This window comes from Strix uralensis, chromosome 17, assembly GCF_047716275.1.
Source record: "Strix uralensis isolate ZFMK-TIS-50842 chromosome 17, bStrUra1, whole genome shotgun sequence".
In the NCBI taxonomy this organism is placed as follows: Eukaryota; Metazoa; Chordata; class Aves; order Strigiformes; family Strigidae; genus Strix; species Strix uralensis.
This window is the reverse complement of record NC_133988.1, coordinates 12569832-12585976: the sequence shown is the minus strand read 5'-3', so window position 1 is coordinate 12585976 and position 16145 is coordinate 12569832. Positions and strand designations below refer to the sequence as shown.

Genomic DNA, 16145 nt, shown 5'->3' with positions numbered 1-16145 from the left:
ACATTCATACTTTTTGTTTTTATTTCTCAGTACTATTTCTGGAATCATGGGATGCCAGCCTTTCTTGAAAAAAATATTGATTGAACAACTTCATCAATACGCTAAACTGATTCAAGGTAAAGTGAATATTGATTAAGCAGTATAAAGTTACAAATGTATCTCAGATTCCAAATTTGCAAATACTAATGTTTCAGTTAAGTATGGGTATTCCTGCTGAGTTTGTAGGAATGCTTCTGTACTACTTACAACTTGAAAACTTCGGGCGTATAGATTTATAAGGTTTCTTCAAAGATCATACTTTGTCCACTGAAGGATAAAGACACTCTTAATTAAAGCAGTGAAAGTTATCCGAGTACATTCAGAACAGAACGCTGTGAACTCCATATGCCAAAATCTCTGCACTACGTGTCATGCTTCTGAATGCCCAATGTCTGTGGCCATCCATTCCCCTTAGTCATTACCTTAACTTCATGGAATTTTTGTACAATACTTACCTGGTTTGCATTTCAACTGAAGAAAACATATTTTTCACTTGTTTTGCCCTGCTTACCGTATGAATAGAGTTGGTGTCATTTGATATTTCAGGAATTTTCAGATGAAGACTTTGCAATACATATGTTGTCTGCATCTAGCATTAGGAAAGATGAGTTGAGATTACTTGGACAAAGAGTAGTGAGAGCAAGATATTTTTATATTTATAATAATTAACAAAGATTATACCAGAAGTGCTAATATAACAAAACAAAAAGAATTACTGTTAGAACATTGCAAGATTTTTTTAACTCTTACATTTATTTTTACTAAAATCACAAAGAATCATTCACATGACTTTAAAAACGATTTCTACTTGTTTTTCCCCCAAAACATATTTGCTATCCTAATTCATCTCACTAAGACAGAAGAACTAGAAAGGAATTAATTAAAATGAAATCTAGACTTCTTACTGAGAGCACAATAATTAAAGCATGTTAATCTGTACAACTGTTAGTTTTAGCTATCATTTTAAATTATTTTCTTTTCTTTTTTATTATTAAGCCAAAATATTATTTGAGAGTATTCTTAGTAGCCATTTTTGATCTCTCAACTTCAGGGTAAGTTTCATATTTATGAAAGAGCCCCCAGAAAAATATGAAATTAGATACTTTTTCATACTGGTAAACTAATACAGCTTTCCACAACAATTTTATCTATCAAATAAAAAAATTCAGAAGAAGCTACCATCACGCAGCATGATTTTTGCTAACATAATATTATTAAAATGATTCCTGAGATGCAATCCCAGGTGTGTGAAAGACAAGCAGTTACAGTTAACATTACTGAATACATGGGTATTAAACAAGTCAAACTGTCAATAACAGCGTTCTGAAAAGTCCTCTTCAATATCTGTCTTCTTTAGAATCACAGCTATAGAACACTAACTGTAAGTAAAACAGTTTCCCCTCAAAACGTTTTGTGTGTTTCCTCCAGGTAACTGCTCTGGGGGGTACTTTTCAGACAGGAGTTAGATTTATAACACAGACTCAGAACTGCAACTTAATGCTAGTGCCCCGAGACCTTTCAAATGCAACTGGGAGAAGAGGAACTTATTGCCCTTAAATTAAAAATTATGGTTTTTAGACATGTAAAATAAAAATGTAACCATTTGTAACTACTCACTTGAAAATACACTGTCCAGTAAGGTATTAAAGCCAAAAAGACAGGGATAATTTTGACGAGAGCTTTCACATCTTCTACTTTATCTTCTCTGAATGGGCCCCCACGAGACAGCTTGGCCATTTCAAAGAGGCTTTGCTTGCGAGGTTGCTGAAGTACTCCTTGGCCTTCGCTTTTGAAAAGAATTTGAAACATTTAGTTAAGCAACAGCAAAAAATGACATAACTTGCAATCTTGTGACACTTCATTATAAAAAGCTCATGCATTTCCAAAATTACAGCAAAACAACTAGGCCAGAATGGACCATCAGCAGGTGAAAGCACAAGCTGAAAATTTCCATCATAAAGGTTTCCTTATTTCCCATCCTCCTTCCACCATGGATAAATAACTGGCACTGCAATACACAAAACTTAAGAAACAGCATCACAAAATACAGGTTATTCTAATTCTTTGAACTGTCTTCCAATCTGAATACATGAAAGCCCATTGCAGAGGAGGCACCTGACATCTCTTATCATCAGTAACTAAATTCAGCCACCAATATTCCATGGGCATCTCTTAAGAGTGGAGTAACCATCTGGAAAGCAAAAAGCCAGTAAACATTTTGGCTGCCCATCAAGCCACTTACAACATTAAATGCAGATGACTGTGTTTTTCAAATCAGAAAGCAACCCATAAGCACATCTAAGCAGAGAAGAAAGTTAACTAATGCTTAAAAGCAGCATACTTAGGTTACATTACACTTTCAGAATCTGAACTGGCAAGACAGCATTCAATTAAAAACAGCAAACTTGTTCTCGCAGCATGGAGATCCAGTGATCTCAAAATGCGCCTCTCTCATCCCTCAACTCCCAGAAAATATCTCCAGGACTCCAATTTTCCAGTTCCAGTTCTCAAAGCAAAACTACATATTTCAGTGTATTCTCTAGTGTGACTTATGCCGGCTAGTTTTAACTAACTACTTCCAACTCTTAGGCTGATTCACTGAATTCAGACTACAAAAGAGCTCATTACAAACCTATTAGTTGAGTGTTCCACATGTCTCTTTCTTGAGCAACAAGAATATGCGAGAATTTTAAACATGTCTGTGAAGGCACTACCATCAGGTGGTTTTGTGATGAAGAAACTCTGACCACATAAGAAAACCATGAATGAAATCCCAATGCAAACTGTTGGGATACTATATCCAATAACAAAGCTCACATTCTGTTGAATGTATGCAATGCCTCCCAGAGAGAGAATAGCTCCCAAATTAATGCTCCAATAAAACCAATTAAAAAATCTTCTTGTGGCTTCTGGACCCCGATCTTTGACCTGGAAAAGATTAAAAACAAGTCATTCAATTTCTGAAGAAAATGAAGCTGTTTATTAGAATTCAATCAAGTTCAATGCACTGAAGAGTTTAGGTTTAATTTAGCATCATACTGAAATGATTTAAGTGTTCTGGGCTTAGCATGGTATTTGATGAAATGACACCTTACTGAGCTACCCCATTACATCAGTGACCTTCGAGAAGTTCAGCATAGGGATAGAAATGCCATACAATACTAAACTATGTAGCTTCCCCATAGAGGCCATTATTATTTCTACTGCACTGTCTCGCATTTGGTCATTTCTCTAGACAAAGCTCACTCCGATTAATGTCCCATAATCCACAGAAGTTGGAATAACTATTTTTTTAGTGAAAAAAAAGTTAAGCTAGCTAAAAATTCATATACTAGTATTATTGCAACAATTGCTTCTTCCAACTGTATACACATAACAGTTAACCATACTCCATTTTCTAAGCCTCAAATGACTACTTGGTAATTAAAGCACAAATTTAAATTTTAACACAGTCCTAATGCGTCTCATCAGAACATAAACTGAAGACTTGCTATTCTGACCTTTAAAAAAAAAAAATTAAATTTGGGTTGCCTGAGGTGTGACATGGCCCCAGTAAACATTTATCCCTCTATTAAGCTAGCACTGTTCATAGCTGTTTTTCTGCTTGAAGCTCTCAGTGTCTCTCCAGTGAAAGTAAAGACATCCCTGGTTTACAGAATTATCCTGTACAGTTTTCACCATCACTCTTTATTCTGTATCGCCTATCATAAGTCACCCATGTTTTGTAATTATGTCACAGGAACCCAGCATCACTCATAAGATGTGATGTAAGAGAAATTATGCAAGTTAAAATTTGAAATACATTAAAAAGATCAACTAGTCTGTAGAAGAATTCATAATACCCTATTTGTCACTGTTCTATGACTGAAAGGCCATTAACAGTGACTATCAAGTCAGTGCCATGCACCAGTCTTGCTGAGTCAGTTGTTCTTGATTTCTAATTGCAAGTTTTCCTTCCTCATTTGCCAGATCTTCCAAAGATCCGTGTTTAGTTGGCAATATGAAAAGCAAGCTATGTCTTGAAATAAGTTTTTAATGTTGTCAGTTCAGATTTAAAGCTTCAAGTTCCTCAGTGGTGCACAAACCCATGTGTATCATTTAACCATGCCTAACGAGAAATATGAAGGCATCTATTCCTATGCATAGTTAATAGCATTATTAGGCATTCAGGTAGGTCTGTTAGCATATCAAACACAATCTTGGAGCCTATACCCAAGAAATTCTCTCCAATTTCAACTTGATACTCATTTCCTAATTTTAATGGTCATCACCTGCAGTAGTGTATCAAGCTAGGAACTCCTTCTAAACCCCAAATGGCAACAGGATATTAGCAAACAATTACATCATAAACACAGTGCTCCAACTTATGCAAAGAGTTAGCAATCTATTTTATGAAGTTTCCATTTCTTCATCATAAAGTCTCAGTTCTCTTATAATTTCTGCAAGGAAGATGACTTCCCATCCTCCCTCTTACAAATGACCTTGCGTATGTCTATGCAAAGAAAAGCTGGGAGATGAAAGCAAACTTTGATACAGGTAAGAACAGGGCAAGTACAACATGATGCTCCTACCAAGTATTATCCCAGCCTCAAACCATTAGCTCTGAGAAACTTCCTGAAACAAGGATGGCTTCTATCTATTTAATAAATGCAGCAGATCTTGCCTCCATGAACTTGCCCAGCCTGCCTCTGAACCCAGGTCAGCTTTTAGAATCCATAATAGGCTGTGGCAAAGAGCTCCCCAGCTAATTACACAGTGGGAAGAACCACCTCCATTTGTCTGTTTTGAACCTGCCCTGTACCAACCTCACTCGTTTTACCTAGTTCCAGGAAACAACAGAACACAGCGGAGCTTTATTGCATTCCTGGTCCACTTCTGCCTCTCTCCCCTTGACCATTATTTCTACAAACCGCTGCCACATCTTCCCTCTAGCTGCCTTTTCAGAGATAGGAAGTTGTAGACTGTTTCACGATTCCTTGCATGGGAACTACTGACTGTGTCTGTGGCCCTTCCCACTCCATCTCCTGTATCCTTTTTGAAACAGAGTGACCAAAAAGGAGTGTAGTGCTCAAGGGACAGACATACCACAGACTTACAATGAAAAGAATCCATTTTCCACTTCCTCATCAAAGTATGAGGAAGCAGAAAAACACACTAAAAATCACATCACAGCCATGTCTGAAATGCCACTATGGCATTTTACTGACAAACATTAAGAACTTAATAAAAATCACACTGAACTAGCTGGTGGATATCTTGTCAAACTGGAAGAACCATGAAGATGTCTTACCCAAACCAGAAAACACGGTAGTTAAAAGGCAATCCTTGTAGTTCCTTTCAAACATCACACTGGTTGCCCAAAATATTAGCTATATTACATTTACAGCCAGCTACTCAGTTTCCCCCTGCTGGCTATTATTTGAGCTGTGTGACAGCACAAAAGAGATTGGTTTATTCTCTTCATAAGTAGACGCTACATTTTAATAAGGGATCAAGAAGGAGAAAACCATGTTAGAATTTTATTATTTTATTTTTATCAGGGACAAGTATTTTTCACAAAACTGCAGGAATTCTTGTTTCCCCCCTTATGCTTGCATTATTTTCAATCACCCAAGCAGAAAGAAAAATCTATCACTTCCGCTGCTCAATTTCATCTGTGCTCAAGCACAGCAGCACTCTCCTTGTAGTACTGGCACCACCGGCTTCATTGTATTCTTAACATCCTACCAGCAACTGCAGCAGGGAGATGATGCACATAAATGGCACAAATACCACGTGGGTCCTGTATTGAATCTGTCCCGTGAGCTAAGGGGTCCACATCCCTGCACTGAAAGTCAAAATAGGTACATTTAAAAGATTTTGTCCCCATCACAACAAAACAGCTTAAAAACAGTAGTAGTGCCTAAAAGGTATGAAAAAGGTCACCTTCTTGGATTTATCACGTTTTACTTACAACAGGAAAAAGCAAACAATATCAGCAAAATGCCATGGTTAGAGTGCAAGGCTTCCCATCACTGAGCAAAAACACTGTAGTAAAACTGTTTCAAAGATGTCCTGACTTGAATAATCATTAGCCAGTATCTAATACACACAATCTATTTGCTCTAGGTAACACGTTTTTTGCAAGTGAGCTCAGATTCAGACATTTTCCACAGAATCTACCTGTGTTGGACAGCTGTCACTTATACAGATCAACTCCCACTGTGTAACATCCAGTCCTGAGTCTCCAGTTCACTACTCTGCATTCTTCAAACCTTACACAGCTTTTCTCCCAACTACATGGGATAGCCCATCAATCTCCAGGAACACTAAGGAACAATCCAGTAGTGCTTCTGCTTCAATAAAAATATAGAATGACCTACTGTACAAGGAGCATCCCAACTGCCCTAAATTTTCCTCTTTTAAACCATAGGGCAAATTTTAATTTAAAAAACCCCAAACCCTCCCACCACTCCCCAAGAACTAAACAAAAACACCCCACCAAAAAACCCCCACCCACAAAGAAATGAAGGAAATGAGCAATTCTAAGCATTCCGGCCACAGCTGCTTTGTCGGTCATTGGCCACAAGTCAATGCTGCCTGCATTCAGGTGGGCCTCTAAAGAGGAAATAAAGTAATCTTCCTACTTTCAAGATATCAACATAACTTTTGAAAAAGAAAATCTAACCTAACACTTGATTTTTCTACAGTTCAAAAGGTGTTTTTCTTGATATATCTGATAACTATCCTTTACATATAGTTAATTCAAATGCAGAAAGAAAAGCACAGTGACCTTCTGAGTTTTACAACTGGGACCTACAAAGCACTGGATTTCAAAATAGTAAAGGAATAGTTCTTGAAATCAGAATTTCTAATACAAAACACTTATCAGATTGATTATGGTCAGATGAGATGCAATTATGACCACAGTTATCGTGATAAAGAATGCTGGGTGCCTGGAACACTATGTTATGGGAACTGTGTAATCATTAGGTTATTTAGAGCCGCTTTCAGCAGAGGAGACATCAGCTGTGTAACTCTGCACTGCATTACTCTAAACTCATTTAGGATATAAGCTTAACATCTTAAAATCAGAACAAAATTTTAAATGCACTAAAATAAAGAGAGAAAGACTAACTAGATCTTTAGTTACAACACCTGATGGAAAGTCATTACAAATATCTGACCGACAGCAACTTCCACAGCACAGCTGTCCCTGAGGTTAATACTTAGACCTCGTTCTGACTTAGAAGAAAGATGATCACTTGCTGAATTATCCCTCCCCTGGATTTTTCAATGCCAACAGCTTTCTTATGAGATGATCCAAGTACTAACTAAAGCAGCTTGTACAGCTTGAAACCAAAAATATTACACAGCTCAAATATTAAGATTCTATTAGATTTTCCTGATGTTTCTGTAAAGAGACAGGAATCTATACAAGCATCATTGCTTCTCCACAGTTCCTATGTTTATTTAGGTTCTTTACTTTGTCACAAAGTAATTTCCCAGCTCTCTACCCCTAGGTCAGTTCCGAAGAAATGGTTAACCACAGGATTTCTCATTTTTGCTGCAGCTACTGCCTATCTGGTGCCTACCATTCCGCTGTGACATCTGATTTCTGACATCACCTGCTAATGATCTCAAGTATTTCCTAAACCCCAACATTTCAAAGATCCAGTATGTCATAATCTTCCCTCTCTCCCTCTTCACATCATGACAGATCCAAAGCTATGACCTCCTATTTGACTCACATAAAAAGACAAAGATTATTTAAAAGTTACTGACATTAGCAGTTTTCATTTGTTCCTGTATTCAACTGACAGTCACAAGTGACAAATGTAACAAAAACCCCCAAACTTATCCCAGCCAATTATGTGAGCAGCCACACAACAGAGCAAGGATGAAAATGTAGAAGCTTGCCCTTGCCCTTAGCCTACAAAAGAAAGAGCAATGACAACAGTGTTCTGCAGTCAAGTTTACTCTTACAAAATTCTGACCTTCTAATCCATCACTGCAGACACCAGTTATTCTTTGAGAGCATCTGGAGAGAGCTCAGTAACAGTACTAGTCAGCTGCCACATAATTTCAAATTTTTATGCTAAAATTTGGCCAGTCCACATTTAAAGTCTGCTTCCTCTCACTAGTGTCATATCTATTCTGTTTCTGTCGGAAACAGAAACAAATTACTACTGCCCATGTGAATGCCACAACTTCAGTTTTCAAACTATTATCTGCAGTCTTAGACATCCAGAGCCTCCTAAGAAGTTCAACAACAACAAAACGTAACCTGCAGTTAGTGACCTTCAGTTCTTTATACATGGTCCCCATCCTTCCCCAGAGGCTGGAAAATCTTAAGTTCTACAAATAAATAAAGGTTGAAAAACACTTTAAAGCCATCTTTACATCAGCTATTTTCAGTGGTGTCCTGCCTCTGGTGATGCTATTGTAACAACAATGGTTTTAGCAAAGCTAGAAGATTTTTGGCAGGTTATGGACTGATAGATTTAACTACTATGATGGCAATTGAGAAATAAGATACAGTGTAGGTTAAAACAAGCACCTCTACTCACCATAACCCCAAACCAGATTCATCTATAATTAGAACAATTACTATAGCTGATACTAGATCAGCAGTCTACTACTAATGTTGGCCTCAATGTTGGAGCTAAACCAGCTTTCACAATAATGAGGGATAGTCATATTGTTTCCTAACTACAGAAAGTCACAACTGCTACATAGAACAGGAAGTGACTGCAAAACACTCGCACTTAAAAGGAGAACTGGAAAGTGCCAGGTTATACATATCACATGATTATAACCACTATTCTGAGAACCATCAGTTCAGATTTAGACCTGTATGATGGATCAATCTGCAACTTCTAGAAAAACAGCTCTGATTTATACACACAGTTAAGTAAAGCTGGTCTATACCTAGTTTGCAGTAACTCTTTTTGCTAAGCTGACGGGCAAAAGTTACTCAACACTAAGTCTACTTAGTTGCTTGTAACAGCACTTCTAAAAGCATCCATTTAACAGAAATTAAGAAACTACATCTTTTTAACTTCAGAGGAAAATAAGTATTGGGATTTAGTTTCTAATTTTCCACAATGTGATTCTTTTCTTCTAAATAAAAAAAAATCTTCATTGTATTTGGGCTCTCCACCCAAATTATAGATCATACATTGAAATTGAAAAATTTACATGGTAATTTTTAAGAGATCTGCAATGAAATGTAATTAACAATATCTGAAAGGTGGTTCATGTCAGCTGCAGTACATGTTATACAATTCATATTTTCCTTTGTTTGGTATTTAAGGGAAAGAGGACAAATCTTATCAGCACACACCCAGCCAAAACATGTTTGCATTGTATTCTGGCCTCCCAAGAATGTGACTCTGGGAGACAGACTTTATTCCCAGCAATACATATCCATCTACCCAGCAGTTTGCTACATTTCTATGCAGGGAGAAGGCACCCAAGAGGGCCCAAAACCGCACAACAAGGTTAAGTGGTGTGCTGTAATATATTTAACAATAGGTAAGCCAGAAAAAGAGAACAGGGAAAATTCAGTCCTCGGCAGAGCTCTACTGATTATTATGAACCAGAAAGGAGTATTTCTTTTGCTTCACCCTACATAAATCACTGTGAATTATCTGCAAACCTAGCCAAAAATTGCTTTTTGTGAAATCCTGGGGGGAAAGCCTTTAAGAAATCCAGCTACAACAGCTACACTTCCATTGGCAATGGTTCTTCTTTTGCTCTGTTCCTGCCGTTATTTATCTCTTATATTTAACGTTCATAAAGTGTTCTGGGGATAAGCAGTCAGTTTTGAAAAACACCTTACAAGATAAAGTCATATTAAAGCTATTTCACTTGATAGGCTCATGCTGGCTTAAACAGAACCAACACGCAAGGGACACACAATCCTATGCTATAATAATGTTTTACATTTATCTACTGCCTTTCACCCAGAACTCCAGAATTTATAATATATGAAATGCCAAAGAATGACAAATGTAAACTGCAGAACAGAGAACAGAGGTATGTTTGGCAAAGATATTGTGGTAGATCCTACCTCTCACAATGAATTTCACGGCATTTCTGAAACCTGCTCTAATCAGAACTCAATGGGCCAGTAAACAGACATGCAACTGGATCAGAGGCATCTTCCTTGCTTTGACATCAAGAACAGTTTGTTTAGAAAAGCTACTCTGTATCTAAGCATCTGAAATTCTCAATATGTAAAGCAGAAATTATACTCCAATGTCCACAGTCAGCATATTACCTTAGCGTAAGATTGTAAAAAAAATACACGCAACAGCTCATTCCAGTTGATACTGAACTATTAGCTGTCTCTCAAATATGTTCTGTAAAGCCACTTGGTTCTGCAGTGATGATCCAATGAATGGTATCACTGAAGTGGATCTGAGTAAGGTCATTTGACAGGACATGTCAGGACCTTATTAGAACAGCACAGGTAATACGTTTACCATGTTCAGAACACTTTCCCACCCGTCATCTGGCGCAATGTTAGCCTGCACAAAAATATCACTCAAGGGCACAGTGCAGTACACAGGGAATACCTAAAACACAAAAACCTGTTTGTTCTCTATCCTTCATTTACGACAGGATTATAAAGGCCTCTGATCTCTGCCCTAGAAGGCCCATGCTATCCTTGTGAAAAATAAAATGTGTATCAGATATTTCACCTGATGAGTTTTCTAAGGTTAAATTAACTGGGTACAAATTCCACAACAGAGGATAATTAACAATCCACTTAATGGCCATTAAGTATTCAACCCAACACCTCAAGATGGTGATGGCTTAGCTGAATCAGGTACCACACATAAGGCAGGGATACCAGGAAACCAAGGGCCATAAGAGATCAGACACCACACAGACATCAGAATTATATCTAACAGGGTACAACTTAACAGCTTGCATTACACAGGGAACAAAGCTGGAAGATCTGATTCCCTCTGAGACTTAACACCCACAGAGATGCAAATCAGTAGGTGCGCTGTCCATCGCACCAAGGTAGGCCCCCTGTATGACTGACTGACTGACTACTGACAGCCATCCCCTGGCTCAGATCAGCACCCACAAACAATTCGACAGCTGCCAAATAATACTTGACCTGGTCCGCCCCAAAAGGGGTGATGTTGGCCTTGACCGACCCGACGCCCAGCCCCACGAGGACCAGTCCGACGAAGGTGGCGGTGGCGCAGTAGCGGGTGGCTCCCACCTGGGAGCAAGGCGCCATGGTGGCGTTGGCCGCCGGAGAGGAGCAGTTCTCTACGGGGAACAAGGGGATGTCCCCGCAGAGGCCCTGGCGGGTGTGCGGCGCGGCGATGACAGGGAAGGCCAGCATGCCCAGCAGGTAGAGCGCCATGCTGAGCAGGATGGTGCCAAACTTGCCCAGGAGGGCATCGGCCAACCAGCCGCCGAAAGGCGACACCAGGTAGGTGATGCCCATGAAGAGCAGCAGGGCCTGGCTGGCCTGGGCACCCTCCCAGCCGTAGGGAGGCCCGTTGAGGAAGAGCACCAGGTTGGAGGTGATGCCGTAGAAGGCCACTCGCTCCAGCAGCTCGGCCAGCAGCACGGCGGCGCAGGCCAACCGCCGCCCGTGGAAAGCGCCGCTCGCTGCCCGCCCGCGCTCCCCGCTGCTCAGCAAGGGGCTGCGCTCGCTCGGTTCGGCCTCCTCCATGTCGCTGCCGCCTGACCCAACCCCGCCGCGGCCCCGCCGCGCTTCCCGGCCCACCCTGAGGAAACTTCGCCGCGGTCGCGCGGCGGAGCCCGGCGCGGCCCGCCCACGCGGGGAACGGCGCGCCTCCATTGGCTGAGGGCGCCATCGCTCCGCCGGCAGCACCGTCACGTGGCTGGCGGGGCTGCAGGAAGAGGTGTCTGAGGCGAGACGGGGCGGGGCCAGTGGGGGTGGGACATGGCGGACCGGAAGCTGCGGGGGGGCCCGGGCGGGAGAGGGTCCAGGCCCGGAGAGGGTCCAGGCCCGGAGAGGGTCCAGGCCTGGGCGGCCGGGCCGAGCAGGGCGCGGGGCATCTCCTCAGCGTTGGGGCTGAGCTAAGCCGGGCCGGACGCAGGTTACATCTCCGGGTGTGCGGAGCTTCAGCGGGGAAGGGAGGTGGCAGCTTTCTCCCCTCAGGTTTTGCCTCGCCGCTTTCTTTAGGCTGCCAGGCGGGGCAAAGAGGGCGGGGGGGGGGGGAGGCTGCAAGCAGGGAAAATGGATTTGATGGTTACTTCGTGCGTTGGTTCAGGCTGGGAGTTACATTTTAGGCATTAACTGGAGCTGTGTGACTTTATTATCGACACAGATTCAGCGCTGGCTTCCACGAGAGCCCTCATTTTCTCCTTAGGTTTATCCAGCAATAACAATGACAGCCAAGTTAAAATGCGGCTTGTTGCCCTACTTTGCTTCTCAGTTGGAAAAGCAAAAGCGAGGATTGTCCCCATAAAATGGGCATCCTGCAGAAAAACGTGAATCTAAGTTGTAGATTAGTTTGGTTTTTTTTGTTGTTTTTTTTTTTTTTTTCCCCGAGTTAGATTGCCAGTGGTAAATGCAGCAGGCGTGCCCGCAGTGCTGGGAGCTGCACCCCGACACTGACCCGGCAGGATGGGACAGCACCCGCTGGCTGCGTGTTGTACCTCTGAAGTCAGCTTTATCCGAGGTGTATCTGCAGTAAGAATATGTCATAAGTACATGCAGACCATGAAGTCTGATTTGAATGGAGCAAAGTGCATGATTAAAATGAGAAAATACACATTAGTGGTTGCAAGATTAGAGCCCTAAGACGTTCTTTTGTTCCACCATCATGTATGTTGAGGTAAAGATTGTGGAAATACACAATTGTCTTCAACAGCAGATCTTAAAGTCATATTTTTGGCCAGAAGGAAGTGGGAAAGATACTCCTGGTTGTGTGCTTTCAATGAAAAAGGTAAATTGGTTGACATCATACAGTTACACCCAACATCTAGGAATGACTTAAAATTTTTGGAAGAGCGTTGGTAATTGAGCAAGCAATACTTATAAAAATAAATATATTCATTTAATGATGGGCCTTTGCAAATAACATATGCCATAAAAATGACTCATTAAATATATTTGCTCTCTTAACTAGTTAAATTTCATGACAAAGGACAATGAGGAAATTGCAACTAGCTGTACAGAGATCTCTTTTTGTGAACTACTGTAACATGACTGATTCTGTAATTTTAAAAATTACATTTCAGCTTTGCCCAGCTTAATATAGTAATCGTGTCAATTGTGATTACATTTTCTAAGGGGCCTAGTAATATTTGCTAGAGACTACAAAATAATTAAGCACACTTATTGTGTGTTTTAATATATGCAGATACTACATTTTAGACCCTTCATAATTCACCTTTGTGAATGGGGTGAGATTTTTATATTGGCCTACCCAACAACTGTTACAGACACTTTGCAATGCTGAATAGTATTTGAAATGTACTTTATAAAATGTTATTTAAATCTTCAGGTGTTGAGAATTAGGTACTCTCACTAAAATTTAAAAGCTAGTATAGTAACCTGAACATTCTCTCTGGAAGTATAGCAGCTTCAGGTTTTTTAATTTTCCTCCAAACAAGACACTTAGCTACAGTGTATTTAAAACTTCATTAAGATACATCCATGACCCTTTCTTTGAATACAATGAATGCATGTATGTGTATACAGTGATACGTTACTGCATATACATGGTTTTGAAGACACAACAATACTTAATGCTGCAAAGACTTGCAGATTTTTAATTTTTTCAGTCAAGGCCTATATAGCATAAAAACCAGAGTTACTATAAATAGTAATAAAATGTTAAGACCTCTTTGAATGTTTCCTTTATTTCATCTTTATTTCTCAGATGACTGGTTAAGTTTCCTCATTTGTCTCATGGAGCAGGCCTTGTCTTACTTTGATGTTTGCATTTTTGTCTTTTTTGTGTTACACACTAAATGTGCCGTATAGCTATTGTCTGGTTTTAGAGCTAGCAGTGGTGAAAAGTTACAATGGCCAAGCCATTTGTAATTAGGTATCTCATGCAGATCTCAAACCCACAGCTTCCTTTTAACCCAAACCATGACTTTCTGAGTATCATCACACCTTCTGTTTTAGGCCATGCAACTAGGAAATATCCCCATTTTGGGTTACATAGGCTGTTTTAGGTACAGGGCTGCAGAAAGAAGGAAAGGTGTGTATCTTGGTTGGCACACACACTGCCAACCTTTCTTGGTGCGATGCGGCTGGATGAGCTCTGTTGTGTGTAGGAGATCTTGGAACTAGAAGGAGGGTCTTCTGGGAAAGTATTAGAGTAGCAACGTGTCAGGAGGCTGAAACGCAGCTGCATTAACTTCATGCAGTCTGTCTGTTAGACTGAAATTGGGCAGCAGTGACTAACAGGGATGGCTGGTGCTAGATTCAAGGGTAGTAAGTGCCCTCAGTAGCCCAAATATGCTTCATGTTAGTTTCACTGTAAGTGAAACTAACTTCAAAGCTGGAATCCTGGCTGGATTGACAAAAGCCCTCTAAATTTCAGTGGGGCTGGGATTTCATGCCAGAAACACTTTCTAAAATGGTGATGAAAATAGTCCTTAAATTAGCATTTATTCTATTCTTAGTGTTCATGCAAGATTTGTTGCTCTTCTAAGTTGTAGCCATCTTTTTTGGTTTGGATGGAGTTTAAAATGGTCTGCACAGTGTTGTGCTGAATTATTTCTAAGTGATAACTCGGTGAGATGCATAGTTGAACGTAACTCTGCAGCATGAATATCCATGAGTAAAAACACAAGCCAGTGAACCAAAACACTTAGTTTGCCAGAACACAGTCCAATATATATCTTTTATCACTTCTAAACCCTCAGTTCCTGAATACCCATCATCCTCAGAGATCTACGCAAGTTATTTGAAAAACTCCTATTTTAAAAATTATTAAATTTAAGGACCTTTCTCTGTATGTGGCGTATTTTTCTCCCTCTGATGTTGAGACCTGAAGAGTAATTTAAGCCACAATAAAGAGTTTGGAGACCACCTTTCCCTGTCTTCTACAGCCTTGGGGAAACATAAGCATCGTGTAGCCCTGTGGTGAATTATGTCAGGGAACCAGACCAGGTTATAAGTATACAAGCAAAAAAATGAGTTTTCTGTTAGATCAAACCCTCCTTCTCATCTGTCTTATGGCTGCAAATGTCCTGCATGCATTCTCCATGTTTTTGCAAAATGTTGAATTAAGTTCAAGGCTGTGGATATCTACAGTCAGACACCTGGCCCCTATCAATCTCCCAGCAGATTCCCTAAACTGGCCTCTCAGTCCTGCTGCCCCACCCATCCCATTTTAGCTGATCACTGTGTTTCTGACTATAATTGGGGTTTATCCTGTAGACTGGCTTGATAGTTGGGAACACAGTTTCCTTAGTCCTGAGTTTGGGCTCTTCCTTTTTCTCCTCCTTGATTTCTTGTAACTCTGGATTTGGCCTGATGCTGCAGAGGCTGTGGTTCCTCATGAGCTTTCCCCTGGTTTTAGCCACCTTTGGCTCCAGTTCATCATATGGCCTTCCTGACATTTACTGTGGTCTTTGACCGTCCCGTTGCCTTGTTCTTTGGACTAGCACATTCCTCTGGCTTTTCTGGTTGTTGGCATCTGATCCACAATTAGTTTTTTTCTTCACTCCCACACTGAATATGAACCACTTTCATCCTGAGAGACACGTGGTGACTGTGGTGTGGCTGAGGAGCTGCCTCAGGGGACAGCAGCTGATACAACCTTCCCCTGATGGTCTCCTCAGGTCTCTTACCCCACCAACAATTTAAGACTTGCAGTAGGTCATCTTTGGGTCCGTTTAATGAAAATATGTAGAATATTTAGAGGTGGAGGGAAGAGACCCAAACCTATTAGCGCTGGCTGGGAGCTTGGCTCTGTAGCCAAGTGCCCTCTGACCAGGGACACCTGGCGCGGGCGCGACCGTCCCCTCCCCAGATGGGTCCCGCCACCCTGAGGGCCGCGGTCAGCCCTCGCGGGTAGAACGCGGGGCTTCGCGGGGGGCCCGGAGGCCCTGGGCGGGCCGGGGCGGCGGCCGGCGGCACTCCCGCTCCGCCGCGCCGTTTC

At 41.0% G+C, this 16145-nt stretch overlaps 1 protein-coding gene across 1 annotated transcript in view; it reads right to left on the bottom strand.

Moving 5' to 3' along the window:
• SLC15A4 (solute carrier family 15 member 4) overlaps window positions 1-11801 on the bottom strand; it is a 30723-nt gene extending 18922 nt beyond the window's left edge. Inside the window, exons 1-4 of the mRNA XM_074886861.1 lie at window positions 11156-11801; window positions 2672-2967; window positions 1657-1825; window positions 551-628 (exon numbers count right to left, since the gene is read on the bottom strand). Coding sequence (XP_074742962.1) covers window positions 551-628; window positions 1657-1825; window positions 2672-2967; window positions 11156-11725 — 1113 coding nt within the window. The 5' untranslated portion in view covers window positions 11726-11801. The remainder of the gene's footprint in view (window positions 1-550; window positions 629-1656; window positions 1826-2671; window positions 2968-11155) is intronic.
• Window positions 11802-16145: the final 4344 nt, after the last annotated feature.